This window comes from Crassostrea angulata, chromosome 1 (genome assembly GCF_025612915.1).
Source record: "Crassostrea angulata isolate pt1a10 chromosome 1, ASM2561291v2, whole genome shotgun sequence".
In the NCBI taxonomy this organism is placed as follows: domain Eukaryota; kingdom Metazoa; phylum Mollusca; class Bivalvia; order Ostreida; family Ostreidae; genus Magallana; species Magallana angulata.
The window spans coordinates 55,073,205-55,096,547 of NC_069111.1; the positions used below are offsets into that span (position 1 = coordinate 55,073,205).

Consider the following 23,343-nt stretch of genomic DNA (forward strand, 5'->3'; position numbering starts at 1 on the left):
TGTCTTTGCCACATACCTACACACAAACATTAAACAATTTCAAAAAATGAATAATGATTATTGTCTTCATAACTTATAAGAAATGGGACAAAAAAAATGGGACAGTTTGAAAAATCTCAGGAAGAAAACAAAGTTTTTGTAGCCATATGAATAACAATGGATGTTTCTCACTTCAAGATTTCCTGATTACACATACTATTTTAAGTTCTTTCATTATTAATCATGTTAAGTTCTCACAGTAAATAAAGGCTATATATACATAGTCCACACAGTAGCCAAGTCTTCCTTCAAGATCCCAGTGACACAGTACCACTGTAATGGTCCTTGCTCTACTTGAAGTCCCTGACTGTCTCACATTCCAAACCATACTGCAGCGCTTACTGCTGGCTGACTCACACCATTCCTATCTCAAACATTTCATGAAGCGTGGACAATGACCGTCCATTATACTCTGTATGGACCTTGAGTTTCCTCACTTCCTGTTCTTTAGTACGGTTTGAATGGGGGACCCATTTTCCCACACCTAAAGATATTGTAAGGTTTGGGTCAGAGTTCAGTGTGTGTTAGATATCAGGCCAACAGTCTGTGGGGGTATTTGATATAGGGCTCAGTCTGGGGTCTGTTGGATTTCCTCAGACGAGGGCTGTTAGAATACGGGAGCAGAAGCAGAGGAACTAGTGTGAATCTGAGAGAAGTCTGTACCACTGCCAACTTAAATGACATTTGAAGAATGTGGATAAATGTAACAGAAGTCATGAAAGCAGAATCATGCTTCATTGAGTAAAGACATTCGGGGTGACCTTGTCAGATGTTAAAACCCTCAGTATATCAGAGACTCCATTCACACACAGGGAGTGGGTTCTCAGTATTGTACAGCTCATGTGTTGTGAATGAAACCCTTTAGTGAAAGACAAAATGACGAAACGGCACAGAAATTCGTTTTGGAGGAAAAACATTGATATGTTTTCTGCCTTAAAGTGTTTAAAATCAGAGGGCTCAAAAGTAAGTACCCATAATTGTGGAAACACTTGTTTCTATTCAGGCTTTAAGACAGTTGTCTTTGTAGCACTTCCTTATTTTGCTAGGTACTAGAACATCATATTGATGTTATCATATTGACCCTGATTGCAGATCTATGACCGGTACTTATATAATGTGTAATTGGTACTGGAACATCTTATTGATTGCAGATCTATGACCGGTACTTATATAATGTGTAATTGGTACTGGAACATCTTATTGTTTGCTGATCTGTGACTGGTACTTTAAGTCTTATATCATGTGTTATGTTACATGACTTATGTAGATATTTGTCATGGTCCTCATTCACATCCCTTGCAGGAGAGAATTTATAAAGAGATCTTGGAGCAGGTAATTGTGTACAATGTATGGTAGTACAGTACTAACGAAGCCCTATATATCATACTCTCTGGAGATCGGGATTTACCTAGCTCAGCTAGAGACTATTATTATCTATTATACCCCAGAGGAACATTGTAAAAACCCTCCATATGCTTTATATTCATTTAATCAGATTTACTGCTTTCCATTCTCCTTAACAATTGAAGCAGCTTAGATGACTATGAAGTGCATGTTTTGTTTCTGTCGGGTTCTTTATTTATTGGAGTTGTCTTTCTTTAGCTATCTGTGTGTTTTTCTGGGTTTAAAGAAGTTATCTCTCTTGTTCTCTTGATTTTTCAGACCCTGAAACAAAACACAGAAGTTCGAGATGGCAGCGATGGTTCGTCCAAACGAGAAATCTCTACACAGACACCCGTACCCCAAACAGTAAGTGACATACCGGTAGATAAAAACCACTGGATAACATCGCCAATTAGATTTCATAAATATTTTATATTCATTCTAAGTCGAATCATTTTGATTTAAAGAGGTTGACATTTTGATTGCTGGCAGAGGAGATGAGTTTAAGTAGAAGTCCTTTCCTCCCTTTCCCATCCCTCTTCCCTCCCTCTCCCCATTTTTTTAGCAGCAGTAAAGTTAAAAAGATAAGCAGAGACAACTAATACAAGCTGCAGATAACTTATCAAACATCCTAGACCACCACACATATTTCATCAGGTGGACCAAGTCCCTTTTGTTTACAGGAGATGAGTGGTGTACTGGCAGGAAGCAAGACTTCCTACCTAACGCCGACAGGAGGATACAGGAGGATGCCGTCTTGTTTTTTAGCTGAACAAAGTATGCTTTGTTCCCGGTGTGAGGTAAGGGGACACTTGAGACTGCCAATGCTCTGTATAACCCTGATAAACCTCCCAAGGTCGTGACCTCACGTCAGATTACAATTTAGTCCATGCATCTATAACAGTAAGAAGATTTGGTGGATGGTTTGCGTACGAAGATTCAATGGATAGTTTGGATACGAAGATTTGGTGGATAGTTTGGGTACGAAGATTTGGTGGATAGTTTGGGTACGAAGATTTGGTGGATAGTTTGGGTATGAAGATTTGGTGGATAGTTTGGGTACAAACATTTGGTCGATAGTTTGGGTATGAAGATTTGATGGATAGTTTGGGTACGAAGATTTGGTGGATAGTTTGGGTACGAAGATTTGATGGATAGTTGGGATATATAGATATGGTGGATAGTTGGAATATAAAGTTTGGGGTATGAAGATTTATTTGAAACTTGGGATATAAAGGTTAGGTGGATAGTTGGAATACAAAGATTTGGCAAATAATTGGAATACCAAGATTTGGAGGATAGTTGGGATACGAAGATTTGGTGGATGGTGGGATACAAAAATTTGTTGGATAGTAGGGGTACAAAGATTTGGTGGATAGTTTTAGTACAAAAATTGGGTTGATAGTTGGGGTACAAAGATTTGGTGGATAGTTGGCATGTATCGGAGTAGAAAAACCTAAAAGTTAGATAATTCAACTTTTAGGAGATCTGAGGGAGAGGAAATCACATGGCCGTCTAATTCAGTATTCTCTGTGACAGAGCTTTGGTATTTATTGACTTGAGTGATGTCGCAGAATATAGGGATTATTGCTTTTAAATTGGTAAAATGGGGATGGTTCTTGAATGACTGAGGGAAAGAAATTCAAATCACCATGGTAATTGTTGTTTTTATGTTGTCAAATATTTGCAGCAGTAAATTGGCATATATACTGTCTACAGTAAAAAACAAAACAAGGCTAGCTTTTCTAACAGTTTTTATGTGAGCTATAATGAACCATATGAAAAAAATTTCTCTACCAAATAAGTTCCATGTACGCCCCTGAAAGTTTTGCAATGTAAGTGCAAGTAAATGCAAAAGATCAAGATTTATAAATCAGTAGCATTTTATGGTACCAGTTAATAATATTTGGACCTTGATGTACATTTTATAATTTTGGTTGTCTCATTAATTTTTTGAGATTTTTTACCATGCGAGATGCCAATAAAATGGTACATGCAGGCTTTTGATTTCTAGAAATAGCTTGTGTGGGATAAAACTAATTAATTTGTGCTTAGAAGATTCTTTTTTCCAAAGATTGTCGGTAAAAAGATTATGGAAGCATTTTTAATTGAATTTGTCTGCCATGGTAACATATTATCACTAGAATTACATCTATTCAAAAAATTCTATAGTTGTTTCATTTTCACCATTATTCCTATGCTAGATAAGATCTCTCAGTAAAATTTAAACAGAGGAGTGTGATAAAACCAGAAAGCTTCAGCTTTTTTATTCAGAGAAACAAAGATGAACTTGGAAGTCAGACTTGACACCCTTTATGGTGGTGCACTATTGGGCTACTGGCATTCCTCGAGTCTCTGAGCCTTATTGTGAGGGGTCTTTTATCAATACACACGCATGCACACCGGAGCTGATTATGTGTAGATAATAGGTAGATTGATGGCATATGGCATGTGATGACTAAATTATTGGTATGCATAAACATGGAAGTCTAGTGATTGTAATGTATAAATGATGAATATACAGACAGGCGGCGTAGTGGTAGAGAGTCAGTGACAGAAGATTCACTTCGAACAGATTCACAAAGAAAAACGGAAACATTATTTTTATTAGTTTGGAGTTACTAAGTTAATTAGTGGAATGATGATTGACTAATTACTTCCAGCTAAACAATTGCTTGCTTTTTCCTGATGGTGATATTGGTTGTGTACTATTGTATTGAGTGATCAGGTGCTCAGGAAACTTCAGCCGATGTGGATATTGTATTGAGCCGATGAAGTCATGTGTTCATATTTGTTATGTGTTTTAAATGATTGTTTGTCATGACTGGTAACATATTGTTCCAAGTCTGTTGTAACTTCTCAAATATCAGCCCAGTTGAAAAGAAGTACACAGTGGAAGTCTGAATTTTCCATTGATTCAGCCATTATTAAAGTTGGTACAAAGGTAGCTTGAATTGATGTATTGATGGTTGGTGTGCTGCGTTATGCAATGAGTGTGTGATCTGTCTGCTGAGTGGACTGGGAAAATCTCCAGCAGGAGACTGCATCCATTAGGGACAAGTTAGCTGCCTGGGGAGACCTACTGGTAGGTCAAAGAGAGGAGTGTTGCATTGTGGATCTATCACTGAGTGATTGATACGCCCAGGAGAGTTATCTGTAGGGGATTCCCTGACATTGAGAACAAACAGAACCATCTACAGTATTCCACCTGATGAGTGCACTGAAAAAAAAGTAAAAAAAACGAAAATAGTTAAAGGAATTTGAGTGTTCAGTTGCCGTGAAGACAGTTTAAAAGTCTACATGTGCAGATGGTGGTGATTTGTCGGTTGTTAATTTGCCATAAGTATCCATGTCGACTTATAATGCTCATGTTGCTGACCGCCCAAGAATGCACTTATTGTCGAAGGTCAAAGTAGTTCAAAGTAGTTGATTGGTGGACTTTGTTATGGTAATTTTAAACTGGTGGCTTCTGTCGTCTGAGATGAACAGGAAGATAGTTTATAGAAATCCCTGCGTCTGTTTAGCAGAATCACCTGTCTGTATTATGTAATGCCGGAATCCTGCATAGATCATCTTCAAGCGATTTTAATGTGTTGTTCTCTCTGCCCTAATCTACATTCCAAGTTCATTGAGTTGTGTACAAAGAAATATTTTATGGGATGAATACACTTGTTATTTTGTAACTGGAACTATGAGCTTGTGGGAGCAAGTTGAATTGTCTGTGATCAAAATGGAGTTAATACGTTTTATTTGATACAAAAGCTAAAGGAAATACATGACGATGTAGGCCTACATGTAATGATATTTGTGAGAGGATGTTTAAACAATTTCCTGATTTTATCCGTTTTAGGCTTGGTGTAAGTGTTTTAGTAAGTCTGTGTCAGAGGGTGAAAGTCGTTACAATCATCTGTTGTTACTGAGGTAATATTATTACAAGAGACACGAGCTCTCCATAGTAAGTAGTGAATTTCTTACTCTTTATTAAGTGACCTTAGGAGTGCTATTAACCGACCATGTGGTTTTCTCTCTCAGTCCACGATCCATGATATTCTCTGAATTGACACCAATCTTCCAGAGGTTATACCCCTTTCAGGAGAAAGTGAGGGAAACGAGTGACATTTGTTAACTTTGTCAGCTCCATAAACACAGCGTAGTACTGTGTCAGCCCAGTGCCAAGACAGAGGGGGAGAAAGATTGCGACCTTAGTTCAGGACACAAAGAGGAATTTTTACAGGAGGGAGAATAGCTCTTCATCACCAGACAGTTGGGAGAAACTGGACATTGCTCAGTCATACGTGTGTCTGGGGCTGTTGACTCTTTAGGGAATCTAACATATGCTGACATAGACATGGCACCACTGGGGAATTCTTACTAGAGAAGTTCATTATTGGACTCCATTGTTGTGTTAGATTAAGTATGGATTTTAGAAGTGACCTGTGGTAGCAGCGTTTGGATAGAGAGGACGGTACAGGGACTTTTCCCATGGCATGGACCTGACTTCCTGTGGGATGGGAGGCTATGGGACGTTCTACTACACCTCCTCTGCTACTCTGGAAGTGTCCCTCATCGTACTTGTCACATTTGTTTCGCTGATTTATCTATTTTTTGTCTATTTCAAAAAGCGGAGGGACCACACGAAACATGTGAGAACCGGGTCACTGAAATCTACACATACCACCCAGACCAGTCCCAGTGTCAGCAGGAAAGTAAGTACATTAGTACCACTCAGTGGAAATGTTACGCAATATGCATGATATAAGAGATGTTAGATTTTTCAAGATAATTTTCCAATAAGCACAGCATTCCTACAGCAATTAACCAATTTACCAGCAGTTTGTGTAAATCATTGGTTCTACAGATTTTTCACATATTTTTTGCTGCGTTATGTTAAGATAATGTAAACAATTAATAAACACTTATCTGATGGCTGTAAACAAAGAATGAAACAAGGGATGGGGTATAACAGTGGCCACAGAAACACTCAAGTGAATAGCAAGAGCCAAGTGCAGCCCATTTACTGGAGAGGGTTTGTTAACCTTTGTGGAATTCACTTTGTGGATCTGCCAAACTTGTATATCTTAAAGTACACAAACAAATGAAATAATGGAACATGACAAAGTGAAGTATCAGATAGTACCAGCTACTCACTTTTGACTGTAATGACATTTTTCAGATGAAATGGTCTTTATTTGGCTATAACAGGGATCTTTGGTCCTCCAGAAAATGGAACCCACAGTTGGTCTTTATATTGGGGCCTTTCTGGAGTTTCTATTGTAGAGTTTTCCCATATGGAACCGATGGCTGAGCAGGTGCTTGATTTTCCTGGGGGAGGGGTCAGGTTACTGACAGTCTGTATCAGAGACATGTAGGGGTCACTGAGGGGTCATCAAGGGAAGTAACTGTTGATATACTGAGTTATCTATGGCAATCAATGATTATCTCTGATGAAGTCCCTATGATCTGTATTCTCATACACAGAAAACATCTTTGATGTAAGGCACAGACAGCCCCAGTCAATACATTGAACAGGAAACCACAGCAAAAACATTGCAGCTAGCAGGATTATTAATTAACATAATAACTTAATGCTCTCAAGATAGGGTTTGAATCAGATGCTTAATAGATTTTTTTCTGTAGTTATAAAAGAAATATAATTGGAGATGTTGGATTTTTTTACTCTTGGCTGAGGTTGGTTAGGGCTCATTGCTCTGGATTTGTTGTGACTCTTCCATCACAGTCATCCATTTTGTGAGACAATCCGTCAGGCGGTGACTGAGGGTGTACAGAGAGTGAGCTCCCCTGCTACATTCCAGCCTGTGTGATTGTAATCACTTATGTCGAGGCCTCATCTACTCCTGTGTTTTATTGCCGTTACAAAAAGCTCATGCTTGTCACGGCTTCCCCATCTGTCTTCACTTTGTGACGGTAAAAAGCCAGCATTATTTGGGAATTAGGTATTGATTTCTGATCGAGAAGCATGGACGTCTCCTAACTAACCATCTTCCAGTGTTCTGAAGGAATTTGAAATTGAATCGCATTCCTATGGACCACGGCTGGGGGTATAGATCACCTTGTTGTATTGGAAGGCTGATGGTGTTTTATGGGGACAGGACTTGCATGTTTATGTAGAGGGTTACAGTCAGAAAACCCTGCTGGATGTCTATAGACATGCTGTTTCAGATCTCCAATTTCTTCAGCAGGGTAAGACAATTTCTGTGAGTTGTGCATGGATTCTGTTTGAATGTTGGATTTGTAGCAGCATAGTGGTCTTACAAAGTGATTACTGGGATATTAAGCTGCTGGAAGGCTTGGCTTTCATTAAGTAGGCTGCAAACTTGTGTTCAGCAAAGAATCAAATCAAGAGTTAAATTTAGAAGTACTTTCTTTCAACATCCTTTCTGCATTTGAGTAAAAAAAGAAAAGCAAGAAAGACATGACTACTACACATTCCAAACCCTGTAACCATGGCAATGAAGCCTCTGAACCATTGAATGTGTGGGGAGATGGAATGATTTTTATTGTTAATGTGACATGGAAAGTCCTAGTTCTTTTGTCTGTGAAATGTTTAGCCTGTCACTGCCAGGAATTGGACCCCTGACTCCGTTGGTCAAGCGTTAGAGAGTCTGACTGTAAGCTAAGAGGGATCAAGGCAAGAAGTTCAATGGTATTGGAATCTTATTTGTTATTCTCTCATGCTCGGAAGGTCATTGCCTGAAATGTGTTTTGAAGTGCAGAACATAGCATTAATGATATAGGATATTCTTTCTAGAAAATATTGATATTTTTTTAATGGCTGATAGATCAAGAAATGTTGGATGTTTGTTTATTCTGGAAATTGATTTACCAGGCAAAATAGATAAATTATATGTTGATTTCAAAAGGCAGCATGAGTAATCCAACAGTATTTAATATTGTTATAACTTGTCTAAGATCGAAGATCGCTTGTAATATTATTTATGGACATTTTTTCCTTGTCTTTTTATTTATTTCCTGACTTTGAGTTATATAACAGGGAGACCTTTTATTGTTGACAATTAGGTCAGTTTAACAGGTGAATGAATGACAATTCAAGGTCATATATAAAGATTAATTAGGTATCATGGCAATGAAAAGATTAAATCTCCTTCAATTATAGCGGTATTTAAAAAATGGTGTTAAAAAAGGTATCTTGTTTCATTCTTGTTCACAGCAATACAACCAATGTTCTCTAGATAGCAGACTTATGATTATTATTCAAATATCGGTACTTTATAATCATTTATTGTTATTGCTGCTCTATTTTTGTGGACACTTGAGTCAAGAAATAACAAATTTAAAGAATCTGTAAAGAATTAGCAATCCACAAAATTTGGCCCAACTATTGAGATGATTCCACAGTGAATAACTTGAGTTTAATAGATTGACATTGCTGTTTCTGTGATTTCAGCATCGCTTCAACAGACAGGATTCCGCCTCCTCACAGAGTAGTTCTAGTCATCAGGAGAGTTTCCGGGAGCGTAATGGAGACCGTGTACGTCGCCGTGGCAGCCAGTCATCTCAGTCGACGCAGGCCGGGTATTCCTCCTCTAGTCCACCAGTGTCCGCCGTGATCCGTCGTGACTCATCTCTCGAGATGTCACCTCGAGTCACGGACTCGCCCCGGCTTCAGAGAACTCACTCTATGCAGAGGCCCCCCACAGACACTGCTAGTGGTGCGGGGTCTCGCTCAAACAGTTACAGATTCACGGACTACCGGGCTCGAGATGACTCGTACATGCCTCATGATTTATCTCCATACCACCCCGCGCGGCGACAGGCAAGTTTCTCATCAGAGAGGGAGTACGCCAGTCGATCCGACTCGTATGGATCAACCTCCAGTCGGCAGGACATGTTCACCCCCCCACCACTGGGGTTTGGTGGTGGCAGTCAAGATATGTACAGTTCTGATATTAATGAACGAATATACAGTTCAAGCATGTCCTCTGGCCCTGACCCTGAGTGTATACCATTTAGTCAAGACATTGCTCATCAGCAAGGAAGTGTTAGTCCCTCATTATTATCACAAAAACCCCGATCTTTTCCCCGAACTAATCCAGCCTATGTTGGCGTGCCAAAAAGAAATGGAAGTACCGCATATAAGAGAATAAATGTAGAGCAACAAGCTGTGAACTATGACCCCACCTATGCTGAACCTAAATCATACTCTGCTGCTGGGATACAAGTGGCGCCCAAGGACTATACAGAGAACTATTACTACCCCCACGAACCATCAGACAGCGATACCTCGCATTCTTCTATCCGCGTGGTCCGTCACGAGCGGGCGGACAGCCAAGCTTCTCACTCGTCTAGAAATCGTGAATCAGACTCTCATTCTTCCCAGGGTTCCTTTAAGCAGCCCTCCGCTGATGTCCACGCTTCCAACAGTTCATTACGCATGCAACCAATGAAGGTTGACCCTTCAACATCGTTTCATGAGAGTGTGTCGTCGCGAGGATCAGAGCGAAGCTTACAAGAGCTGAGAGAGAGTGTGCATGACAGATCTAGTGCTCTGATTTCTCAACAGTTGGTTACTAGTCAGATCCACGACCCTGTGTCAGATGATTCCGAACCGGATTACGCTAATGTGCCTCCCTCCAAGAATTATTCCCCTTCTCATTCGGATGCTCATATATACCGTGAGGTTTTGAAAGACAGACAAAACATCCCTGATTATCCAGATCTGAAAAATGGAGAATCTCCGGCTGTGATGAGACCTCACCTGGACCAACATGTAAACCGAGGGTACCGGTCACTGCCAGTGATAGAGAACTCACACTTCCCGCCCGACGGTAAGTCTTCGCTACAGATTCAGTTATATTATGCTTTTGTATCACTGGGATTTGTAGTTTGTTCTCGTATGTAACCAGTTTTTAATACTGATTTAAATTTTTGTTTTGTTTAAACTATACTTGATATTCCTTCATTAAGTTTGAAAAGTCAAGGTTAAATTTAGGGTCAAGGTAGTTTAAGCTGAGTAAAACCCAGGTAGAACTCAGTGTGACTGAAAGACACAATCAGGTAAATTACGGGGCCTAGTGGTAATAATTACCTCATTAATGTGTATCACATCTTATAGAAAGCAGCTTCTTGTTCAATCATATGGATCAAATCTTTAAAAAGCTCACTCCCATCCTTTTATTAATAGTCAACTTCCCCAACCTACTGATGCATGTAACGTGTACAGGAAAAAGAATATTGTTGTGAGGCAGATTTAAAATGGTGTTAATTGAAACCTTAGTAAACATGGATATAGGCAAGAAAGATAAGAGAAATCTCTATTAAACTGGCTATTTCCTGCTAGCTACCTCTTCTATTTGATTATGCAGAAGTTTTCGAGATAGATAAAAACAAACAACCTAAGGTTGAATTTGATGGGAAATAAAGCTGTGAGGAGACCTTCATCAAAATAGCAACAAGTTGGCTATATCCCCCAAAGCTTTATGTGAGCATACAGCTTGTTGCCAGAGGTAGAAACTAGGAGTAGTACCTAGTCATGGATTTAATCTGTGCCTCTATTGTATTTTAAATTGGGAAATTTTCCTTGTTGGAAGAATGCAGTGTTTTAGTGGAGTGTATGTTTACGCAATAAATTGATGTCAGAAAGGAACTGAGTGACAAGCTAGCTTCCTGCTGGATCGAGCAGCAGGTTTGAGATTAATAAGAAAAACAGATCACGAGTGGTCACTGGTGTAGTGCAGAGGCATTATAGTGTACAGGGGCAGCTATCAGCACTCAATGTTAGGACCCCCGGGAGGGGGCGGGTCCGTCGGAATGACACCCCTGTTCAATGAAGAGTTACTGCTTTTGGATAGTGCTCTGTTATGTAGGTACTTGAAAATTTTCCGCTACTTATTCAGTCACATAAATGTTTTCTATGACCTGGTGAAACAGCATCTATATGTTTTATATGACCAGGTGAAACAGCATCTATGTATTTTTAAGCTAAGAAAAGATTTGTTTGATATGTGTGTTGTCTAGTGTTGCTTGTTGAAGATTCTTTTATACAATATATGGTTCATGTGGTCCATTCTTACCCATTTTATCTTGTGAACGAAAGTTTATTTAACTAGTAGATCTTGGCTTGAAAAATGTAACCCTTCCAATGTAAGATGAATGATAGAACTAATTTACTGGACACATTAATGAAAAAAATTGTAGGAATTTGAATTCGGTTGTAATCAAATTTGAATCTCTTTTCAGAGCTCTAAAGATAAACATTGTCATATTTTCAAGAATTTTATTCATTAAAGAGGGAAGCAATTTGGTTATTTTTGTATCCATTGGCTTATTATATTAAGCCCATAGACAAATTTTTGTAATCTTTTTTGTCTATATCCTGTAAATTTGATTTTATATATCTGATTTAAGCTCGCCAAATCCAGACACAAATTAAACACTAAACCTATTGAAGAGCTTTCTAACATTGTCTTTCTCTATTTTTTAGTTGAGCTCAACCAAAGTTTTGATGAAGATGAAATCAACAGTAGTTTCTTTAATTCCCCACTCCATGATCGAATCCTTAACGAGTCATATGAATCCCACCATGCATCTCTCAAGAGGAAGAAGCCGGAAAAAAATGACTCGGTCATTGGAAGTCCGGTCATCGAGAAGAGTCACTCCATGACCGTTGACCTACAGCAGCGGCCAGCATCCATGGTCGTACCAACCCAGTCCGAGGCCAACGTCTCCCTCAGTCCCAGTATAGGCTCATTGAACAGACAGGTAAACAGACAGGTAACTTAACAACGTCTCCCTCTCAGTCCCAGTATAGGCTCACTGAACAGACAGGTAAACAGACAGGTAACTTAACAACGTCTCCCTCTCAGTCCCAGTATAGGCTTATTGAATAGACAGGTAACATAAAAATGTCCCCCTCAGTCCCTTTATAGGCTCACTAACAGACAGGTAAATAGACAGGTAACATAACAACGTCTCCTTCAGTCCAAGTATAGGCTAACTAAGCTGACAGGTAACTTAACATCTCCCTCAGTCCCAGTATAGGCTCACTGAACAGACAGGTAAGCTGACAGGTAACTTAACATCTCCCTCAGTCTCAGTATAAGCTCACTGAACAGACAGGTAAATAGTCAGGTAACTTAACATCTCCCTCAGTCCCAATATAGGCTCATTGAACAGACAGGTAACATGACAATGTCTCCCTCAGTCAAAGTATAGACTGACAAACAGCCAGGTAACATAACAATGTCTCCCTCAGTCAAAGTATAGACTGACAAACAGACAGGTAACATAACAATGTCTCCCTCAGTCAAAGTATAGACTGACAAACAGACAGGTAACATGACAATGTCTCCCTCAGTCCCAGTATAAGCTAAACAAATAACTATATTCCATTTTTTTGCCTTTGATTTTAGAAGATTAAAATTTTTGTACTGTGACTTGTAGGTTAATAGAGAATTGCAAAATATATGCAAAAAGATTTAGAGACGCCCAAATGTCATTGTTGATATTGTGTATTGATATCATTTATTATCACTGAAATGAATGAGTGATGGGCTACCTTAACAGACATCAGACGGGGAAGTTATATACATCTTACACTTAGATAGCACATATGTTAGGTGATCAATATGATTGATAGATGGATCAAGAACTATGCAGAGAAATCTACTCTATATAATGGTAGTAAGAGAAAGAAATGATGAGTAAGATATTAAAAAATATGAGTGAATCTTGGTAACATTCAACACCCATCATTATTTACAACCCACGCATGTGGAATATGTATAGAAGTGTGACAGCCGATACTCTAAACCTGTTATTGTATCATACTTTCACCTGTAGAAAACAAACCAAAACTACAGGTAATTTAGATAGTTTCGAGTTTAAAAGCCTTGTTGATAAAGTTATGCCATTTGATTTGCTTTCACATGTTTCCTAATACAGTTGCTATTTTTGTAGAATCGGGCGGGTACAGCGCCCCCTATCAGGTCTGCCAGTCCGCTGTCACAGAAACAGAAACTTCCGTCGGACTCTGACATTGAGAACTACATGAATCGCCACAAAAAAGGACTCTTTGGGAAAAAAATCTCATTCGAGCACATGCTCATTTGGTCAAAGGTAAGAAATGTTCAAACCAAACTGTGGAGAAGTGTTCAGTTGATCTAGGTTCTATGACACATTTATTCTTATGTACAACATGGTCCTAATTTTGGAGTGTGTAGGCCTGTCCCCTTTTCTACAGACAGCATACTTGTGTATGTGTTTTTGAACTCTAGGTACATGATACTCATATATACAGGTTCAAGTAGACTCAAAGAGGCGTTTAAGGAGGCTGGATGCCAATCAGTGGTCAACAAACTATCCATCAGATATGCACTAAAATGTACATATATTTTGTTTATTAACTATATATATAAGTAAAGAAAATATCCAAATATTTTACGTTAAAATTTGAGTATTTTCCTATATATTTATTAAAAGCTCTCCTATTAGAGGAGACTAATATAGTCTAAGAATGGCCACAACCATCCAGCTCTCTTAATCTGTAGGTTTTTGGGGTAATCTGTTGATGTCCTTGTCACAATGGATGTCAGGAGTAGTCACAGAGAGAAATCCACCGTCAGCATTGATCAGAGCTAGTGTTTGTTGAGTAATGGAAGATCAATGGCTCAGGTTGGAGTCGTGGGATTCAAATGAGTAATTCACAGGCCGATTGTTTCAGCAAGTGATTAGTGTGGACCGCTATTGATTCTATGTGGCCGAATTGTAACAATCTCGTAATCACGGGACGTCTTGTTACCTGGAGTGTAGTTATCCCAGCGATGACACATGGTTTCACTCCAACGAGCCGGGAGTCATCTCGAGATGCAGACTCCATTAATGGAGTAGATGATGATAGAACAAGGCTCAGAGAGTTAACTATTTTTTTTATTGAATGCACTGACGGATATGGCTAAGTGTTTTTGCTGATGGTACAGCAAACTCTGAGTTCATTGAGGCACATTGATGTGGATTTTGAGCTGAGCTAATTAAGTGATTTATTTGTGAAGTTGTTTAATGAGTGTGAGATAAATTACCTGAGTGTGAGCACTAGACACTGGGGCTGCAGTGTTTGTGTCAGGACTGAGATGACACGACTCAATTCCTTCCTGATCGACGGGAAATGCCCTATGATTTGTGTGTGTAAAAACTCTATCCTAGCCGATTTCCCTTTCGGAGTTTGTTTTTGCTCTTCCGCCTTACGGACTGCGAATGTGAATTGTTGAGCTTTGATGATGCCAGGAAAGGCTGGATCATGACGAGTAACTTTCTGGCCTCCCTATGTCAGTGTTTTATATACGAGAAGGAGGAGGATTATATAGAGCTGGTAGAATTCGAACCCAAGGAAGAGACGTACATCTCTGTAAGTTCACTAAGTTGTCAGGTCCTAGTGAAAGACCACTGTTTATTCTACGTATGTAAAGAATTGGGGGAGGAGAGCTGTAGATTGGTTCACTCAACCAGTATTGTGAAATCTATTCAGTTAAGTTTCATTTGTTAGATTTGATTCCAACTGAATTCCACAGAAGGGATGTGTAGGTTTGAAAAATGCATACATGCCTACACATTTCCTCTGCATTTTTCTGATTAGATGATAAAAAATCCCCAAATAAGACATCACATTTATTTTTAAAATTAAGGTTATTATTAGATTTATCAAGTGACCATGATTAAGTGTGTGTAAGATAAATTCCCTTGTACATATTTGAAGTGCTTTATATACACATATCGTAATGTTATTCTGTGTGGTGTGTCATTAGTCAAGTTTCCTGATGCATTTGTTACCATGCATTGACAGGCCACTCTAAGTATGCTGTATATCTAAGTAATTTATGCATGTTTTAAGTATATGCATTTTTGAGAACAGTTTATCTTAATGAGTGAAACTTATGTAAGGGGAAGTGTGATCAAGGATTTTACTTGTTGGAGTGAAAGGACCCTTCGTGTGTTTCTGAAGAACATTGAGCTTGAATCATTCAAACTCTGATTCACCCGGTGAACTGGGTTTTTGAAATTAACAAGAAAGTGGAAAATTTATGCAAAGTGGTTTATATATATATTTATGCATATAATATGCATACTTTATCGTGATTTTGCGATTATGGGCATGTGTCTCAACAAAGTTTTGGTACGTAGAATTTATTGACAGTCAAAACTGTGGTCGAATTTTAATAAAATTGAGAACTGTGTATCAAAAGTAGGTAAGAATCCGTCTGTCAAGTTACATGTACTGAGAACTGGGTTAGTTTAACATTTTTCTGTACTTTCCTGGTTTATGTTTCGGATGATAAGATATTTCCTGGAATATTTTAATTGTACCGGGGTTTCTGTGAATTCTGGTCATCATGTTTAGTTTTAACTGATGCTGATTTAATTTTTTGACTTGGCTTATCTGTGTGTATTTTGTGAAGTGTTATGTGCCTCTTGATTGCCATAATCAACTGCAGCTGCTAAAATCTGCTGTGTTTTTGTAGGACCCCATACAGAAGCCAATCTTGAGAACAGATGACAAAGCCGTGAAAAAAGAAGCTTGTGAAGTGTTCAAACATATCCTTATCTTCCCAGGGTCAGCACTGGCCTGTACAGCAGTCAATGATTACTTATCCATAATGTGATGTAGTAATTAAGAGCTGAATTTACACATTTTACACCTATAGTAACATAACGCACCTTTGTGTAAAATGAAAGTTTATTAACAGCCTTGAAAGAGAGAGAGTCTAGCTCAGGATCCTGTCTGGTGGTAACAACATATAACACCGACAAGTGGTGGTTACCTGTGTTACGTAACCAGCTGTCCCACATGTAACCACATGTAACTACTAGCTGCTCCTATATGTAATCACACGTAACATTTGTCTGTCAAGGCCTTCGTCAGTTTAAATTATTGCTGTCAAGTAATTAATGTTGATATTGTGTAGAAAATAATTTTGTTTAAATGGACTTTGTTATAGTTTTAAAAATAAGTTCACAAGGGGGACTAATTATTGAATAATGTAATGTAATATAATTACTTTTATAAAACCGAGCTTAAGTTAAGCTATGATATAGTTCATTTATAACAACATATTTTTTATAGACTGATAACCAAATATGTACTGCTATACTACTACATGTACTACTACCACTACTATTGTTACCACTTCTATTAGTAAATATATAAAACTATGTTATAGGTGGAATAGTTGTCATTGGGTACTATGATAGCACTTTACTAACATAGTTCTAAGTAAGACACCTGCATTAGAGGTGTATATACATGTTACAAAGATTTCCTTAACCTGTTCACTGATCCAAATCTACATGGGTGACCGTAAGGGCCGCCTGACCCAGATGCAGGCCGCCCAGGAGATCATCAGCAAGGGGTGGAGCATCACCAACCTCAGGGATGAAATCTACATGCAACTGTGCAAACAGACCACGGAAAACAGAAAGGGGTAGGTGTTGATGGCTGTTGAAAATAAGCTCTGTGTCACATGTCTGAGGTGAATTCTATTCAGTCTGTATCTATTTTACTGGTATGTAATAGGCACTATCAAAATTTTAGCACCAATATGTCTCATTGTATCTTATTTTGAAGATTATGGGTTAATTTTTTTTCATGTTATTTGGGTACATGCAAGTACATTCTATGGAGATTAATGTTAAAGTTTGAAAAATCAATGAAATTTTTCATGTTATGAAGAAACAAAAATGGAAAAAGATCTGTTTTGGGTTTTTTTTGAGAAAGCAGTCTCAATTTAGTACGAGTTCTAGAATAGTTTTGTTAAATCAATAACTTTAGAAACCTCACTGACTGTGATATACTGGTACATGTATACTTGGGGTTAGGCTCAAATCCAGGTAGCACATCCTCTGTCTTAAGTAGGGCCCTGATGTTATATCATTGAAATATCTAATAAGTCTAATTCATTCAATTTCGGCCATGTTTAAAGATGAATCTCAGCCAGTTCTCAAAAGCTTAGTGGTTAGAGCCCAGACATAGTTGACCAGAGGCCCTGGCATCGAGTCCCGGTTGAGACTTGTATTTTCACCAGTTACACCACTCCTCCTCCTCAGTAGGAGGAACTTTGACTTGTGTTAATCTCTTTGCCGAAGCCATGATGTGTGTTGCTGCGGTGAAGTCCTGTGGTCCTTTGCAGTGTTTGTAACTGACCATGTCTCTGTTTTCCTCCACCAGGGACAGCCTACAGAAGGGCTGGGTTCTTTGCAGTGTTTGTAACTGACCATGTCTCTTTGTTTTTCTCCCCCAGGGACAGCCTACAGAAGGGCTGGGAGATGATCGCTATCTGTCTCTACTTCTTCCCTCCTTCCACAAAGTTCAGCGGTTACCTGGAGGGGATCATCGCCAAACACCAGGATGAGACCAACAACATCATACCCACCGAGGTAACCACTGATTGTTTGTGCATGTACATACCCACATAGTACTTACTGAGGTAACAACTGATCACTTCATATTGTTTGTGCAAGTAACAGTAGTCTTTGTGCCAAACTTATCTAAATACTGTAGATTCCTAAATAAACAACAGGAATGAATATCTGTGTAAAATCATGAGAAGCTCTCATTGTTGATTTAAAATCTCTCTATTATTTTCTGACAGATGTGAATTATGTGAAATCGTAATAAATGATTGCCGTTTACGATTTGATATTCTTGCAAATTGATATTTGCACAATTTGATATGAAACAGCTGACAAATGTTGTCCAGCCTAAAATGAATGACAAATTCTGAATCAGTAACATTTTACTTTTCTAAATAACTTAAAATATTACATCATGAGAACCTGATTAAGAAGTTATTGATGATTGCATTGTAGACACCATTAAGTCATTTTGCCGTTCAATGCCAGAAAAGACTGGATAAAATCATGGCCAGCGGTCCAAAGAAAGGCCAACGTAAACCCAACATGGATGAGATCGAGCAGGCAAAAGTACGTACAGGCCGGCATTTCCTGTGTTTGTGTTATGTCGTAATCTCCGAGGTAGAGGGAAAGCTATGTAATCACTTCCATTTATAGTCAGCGGCAGGAAGCTATATGTATGATTATAGAAATCTGTGATATAGAGGCTTAGTAAACATAGCAAATGTTGAACTTTTCTGTAGGTTCATAAGTAATATGTATACTAGTAATTATAGGAATCTAGGAATATACAGGTAGTAAACATAACAAATATTGAACTTTTCTGCAGGTGCATTTGTACTATGTATGATTTTAGAAATCTGTAACCTTAGAATAAGTTAACACAGCAAATATTCTACAGGTACATAAATAATAATGTTCATCAAAGAAAACTTGACTGAAAATGATTCAAGGCTTGGTTTCAGTTACCAGATTTTTATGTCTTAACATGCACTTGTATTATTCGAAAAAGTTTCCTTTCATTATCACATATGATTAGATTTTTGATGGATAGGATGAAAATTATTATTAGTAATTTAAAAAAGCAGACATTTATCTCACTAAAGACAAATGTTTGTATTAAGCTGTCTAACTCTTAGATGTTTACCCTGAATTGACTCTTGATATTTGTGTGCACTTGTTGTACAATAACAACATGTTGTCTGACGGTTTCTGTATCTGTGTTGTAGAAATCGGTCTTTTCTCCCTCCATGTTTGGAAGCTCGCTCGATGACGTCATGCTGCTACAAAAGGACAAATTCCCTGACCGCAAATTGCCATGGATACAGACCACACTGTCAGAGGAAGTTCTGCGGTATAACGGAGCACAGACAGAGGGAATATTCAGGTGCGTAATTCCTAAATATTCATTGAAAACCCGGATAAATGATTATTTTTACAAATATTTTATGAATACTTAGACCACCATAGTCAATATTCAACACCTTGAATATTCATTCTGCACACTGAAATGAGGAAATATTAGTTGGCTCTCAATAAGGAAGTAACATGCTATTAAAAATTGGGGTTAATGTGTGTTTATGTGTTGACTGACTGATTGATTGGCTGCTTTAATTGACAGGGTGCCCGGTGATATAGATGAGGTCAACGCCCTAAAGCTAAAGTGTGACCAGTGGTCCCTCCCCCCTGACTGCGTGGACCCCCACATCCCCGCCTCCTTACTGAAGCTCTGGTACCGTGAACTCTATGAGCCCCTTATCCCCGCGGAGTTCTATGAACTGTGTATTCAGCATTATCAGAATCCGGAGGCGGCCATTGAAGTCGTCAGTAAACTCCCAGATATCAACCGTCTTGTCTTGGCTTATCTCATTCGATTTCTGCAGGTAAGTTGTTGGCCTCACCTCATTCAGGACAGTTATATTAATTCAGTGAAAGATAATTTGTTGTTTTAAGTTTTTTTCTTTCTTTTATAATGATGTATGTTGTTGCTTAATACCTAAAGATCAATGTTGCTTTCACATAAAATCTTGTTTGAATCTTATATTCATGTAAAATGTGTTGTGTACCTCCTTCTTGTTTGATGAAGGATGGTGTTGTTAAATACCACAAAATTTTATATAACTTTCTCTGTGAAAATAGTAAGAATTCTGTTTTAATGTTTTTCTTTCAGGTTTTTGCTGCAGAGGAGAATTCCAAGGTAACCAAGATGGATGTGAATAACCTGGCCATGGTGATGGCACCCAATTGTTTGCGATGCGAGTGTATCGACCCCCATACGATATTCGAGAACACGCGGAAAGAAATGGGGTTCATACGGACACTGATTCAAAATCTAGACACAAGTTTCATGGAAGGGATAGTCTGATGGAAATCTTACTTATAGAACTACTTAATTAGTCTGTAACTAGATTAGGATATATAATCAATTGTAAATATGTAAATTGTACATTTTAAAATATATAATATTCACACAATTGTTTTGTGTACAAATGATCATGCACTTGGAAGAATCTATGGGATGCTTGGTGTATCTGATGTGAGATTTAATGAGATCTGTTTTGTTGTAATTACATGTAATAGCTCCACTTTGAATATGATGTAAGAATTCTATCTTTTATAACTGTTTAAGTATCAAATGGACTTGAAACGCTTAGCACCTGCAAGATGCCTGTGTGTACACAAGTACCTGTGTACATCATATTCAACATAAGAATGCTGTATGAATCAGAATGTAGCTGTGTTGTTAAGAGTTGTTTACTTTTGGGTATTCGGGGGAGGCATCATTACCTGCTTTGCAGTGCTGAGCTTTTCTTTGTCTCTGTACAATCACTATCTCTGGTGTTAGAGGTTTTAAAGTGTTGATTTTTTCTGAAAAGTGCAATAATTTTTCGGAGTACACAGTCTGGGTGATAAGACGTTACAGTCCGATTGAATGTTACATGTATATTCCAAGTTCACGAACCAGCAATCTTATGCACCCCTTTGTACATATATGTACATAGTCTACGCTGTAATAAATGGCCTATATGATACATATGTCTACCTATCTGCCCTGTATGATCTGTTATCATTGTCTGTGTGTATGTCTGTGTTTGTTGATTTGCATTGAAGACATCATCTATAGATTTTGCATTCCAACACAGTGTGCATCAGTAGCTCCAACAATTTGAGTATTACACAGTTACATGTGGTAATATTACAGTTACATGGAATAATGTTACAGTTACATGTAGTCAAGTAGATGAAGCTAATGTTGATGTAGACATTGCTTGAAAATGGAGTAATTTTGTCAACAGTGTGGGATATTCTATTGTTCTATGAAGTCATGCTTCATCCATGTCATTCATTTGAACTTGACCTGAATGTATGTCACATTTTATTGTGATTCTTGTTTTTGCTAAATTTCAGTGTGTATTGTAAAAAGGAACCAATTCTTGTTTTTATATTGAACAAAAATATCAGTCATAAGGGTGACTATGGCTTTGCCTTTGTTTTGTATGGAACCACTCACAGAACAAACTCTTTTTTTACTGGTTGATTGAGATCACAGAGTTAACAATGTGTCCACACAAGTTCATTTATTGATGAAAGCTGGGCTTTTTTTTTAAGCTCTCTGTGCTGACCTCCTTTTTAAATGTGCAATATAGAACTGGCTTATTCATTGGTTTATTTACTGCAGGGATTTAATTCTGTGTTATTTTCTATTCCTTTAATTTTTTTCTTGTTTGCCACATTGATCAAACCTCTAGATGGTGCTCATTAAATTTATGATCTGAAGATCTAAGAAAGATAACTCCGAGACTGCCATTTTGAAAACAGAGAAGAATAACCAAGGTGTGTTGTTAGGTGCTTTCATTAAATGTGAACATTTTTGGTCATCACCCATCAATGAATTCCTTTTTCAAGTATCTAGATGATAACTTAATATATATTCATATCAACATGCCTGTAGTTTTGTTACAGTTAAAAATTGTGTGATAATCTTTACAGGAAATATACAATTGATCATGATGAAATTTTGACTCTTTATTTTTTTCTGTATCTTACATAATTTGGTAACTTTATTGAGAAAAACTTTAAAATATTATCTATGCAGAAAGTCCTAATAAATGTAAATCAAATTCCGGTACAGTAGCTTCATAACTGTTAGAAAAGCTACAACACTATGCTAGAATTTTTTTATGTCAAAAACCTATAAAATTTTAGTAAGAGGTGTCTTCTTTTGCTGCTGTTAATTTTTTTTAAATGAAATTATTTATCATATTGCTGTTTTTAAGTCGTACAGTGGGATGGCTGTGAGTTGATATAAAGTGCTAACACAAGTAAACCCGCTGAGCTGCTTGTGGACAAATTCAGGGCTGGTTGTTCAGTGACGGTCACCCAGGGAAGCATGAGTTTAGGGGGCAGGGAGACGTGTGCCACTCTCTGCTCAGTTATTGAATGTTTTGTAGTGTGTGTATGTGTGTCAGAATTGTTATTCATCAAATTGGAAGCTTTATTTATAAATTTTATTATTAAGTATTGAAATCAAGCATACAATAAATTGAAAAAATACGAACTTATTGTGTTCTTCTTGATATGATGTACAAAACTGGTCAAATTTTGGATTGACCTGAATGAAAATACATGTATGTATAATTTAAAGCAGATTATTCTTAGATTTACATGACATTATTACAAAATTTGATGAATTTGATAACATTGTTTAAGCAGGCTGCTTGATCAAATAGTAAAATCCAATTCAGTAACCCTGCCCCCCATTATTCTTAAGGAAATCAGCAGCTGCAGTTTGCTTTAAGGTGGTATGGGACACCTCAATATTGTGATGTACTTCCTATCATAAACATTAAAATCAATTATAATTTCAAATATTTTTCATTTCCCTAATCAGTTAACAGCGCAGTGGGTTAGAGCATTAACTCTGGATCTGTAAGTCTTGAGTTTGAATCCCTTGGACTTTTATAATTTTTACCTTTCAAAAAAATTTTAGAGTTAAATTTTTGATTAGATTTTGTAAAATTTGAAAATTCTAAACCAGTGAAAGTTATTTGATTATAATGTACTTTAATCCGCATTAATACTGAAAATTGTTCCATAACACCTTAATACATGTACAACTAACATCAAAGAGACATGCCTTGCTGAATGACAGGGACAAATGTGGAGAAAGTTCAAAGTTTAAGATCAAATTCTCTGCAGAATACTTATTGATATAAATGGGATAATTTTAACTTTCACCTTATACATATAAGTAACTCGTATGGGTTAAGTATGTTTTCTGGGATGATTGTATTATGCACAAACCAAAAGAGAAAGGATTTTATTATATAACTTTGGAGGAAATGTTCCACCTATAAGAGTAGACTCATCGTTTAGAGTTTTTACAAATTAACATTGTATACACTGCATGATATTTCACAGTGATTGGATATCCAAGGTTGCAAAAATGTCAATCCTTGACGAAGCTGTACTATCAAATGGCCATTATTTCAGAGAGAACGACTAAATACTCTCTCCTTATTCCATAATGCTGTACCTCTG

At 37.6% G+C, this 23,343-nt stretch overlaps 1 protein-coding gene across 9 annotated transcripts in view; it reads left to right on the forward strand.

Moving 5' to 3' along the window:
* Window positions 1-22,360, forward strand: part of LOC128163744 (rho GTPase-activating protein 39-like) — a 46,998-nt gene extending 24,638 nt beyond the window's left edge. For 5 of the 9 annotated variants that reach the window (XM_052827427.1, XM_052827400.1, XM_052827420.1 and 2 more), the window contains 13 exons: window positions 1,342-1,371; window positions 1,702-1,788; window positions 6,045-6,128; window positions 8,849-10,229; window positions 11,885-12,174; window positions 13,360-13,518; window positions 15,915-15,985; window positions 16,725-16,874; window positions 17,691-17,826; window positions 18,259-18,372; window positions 19,032-19,189; window positions 19,424-19,685; window positions 19,973-22,360. In XM_052827427.1, coding sequence (XP_052683387.1) covers window positions 1,342-1,371; window positions 1,702-1,788; window positions 6,045-6,128; window positions 8,849-10,229; window positions 11,885-12,174; window positions 13,360-13,518; window positions 15,915-15,985; window positions 16,725-16,874; window positions 17,691-17,826; window positions 18,259-18,372; window positions 19,032-19,189; window positions 19,424-19,685; window positions 19,973-20,167 — 3,117 coding nt within the window. In that variant the 3' untranslated portion in view covers window positions 20,168-22,360. Of the gene's footprint in view, window positions 1-628; window positions 1,003-1,341; window positions 1,372-1,701; window positions 1,789-6,044; window positions 6,129-8,848; window positions 10,230-11,884; window positions 12,175-13,359; window positions 13,519-15,914; window positions 15,986-16,724; window positions 16,875-17,690; window positions 17,827-18,258; window positions 18,373-19,031; window positions 19,190-19,423; window positions 19,686-19,972 lie in introns of those variants that run through there. The other 4 variants (XM_052827450.1, XM_052827407.1, XM_052827457.1 and 1 more) reach the window with 4 other exon arrangements.
* Window positions 22,361-23,343: the final 983 nt, after the last annotated feature.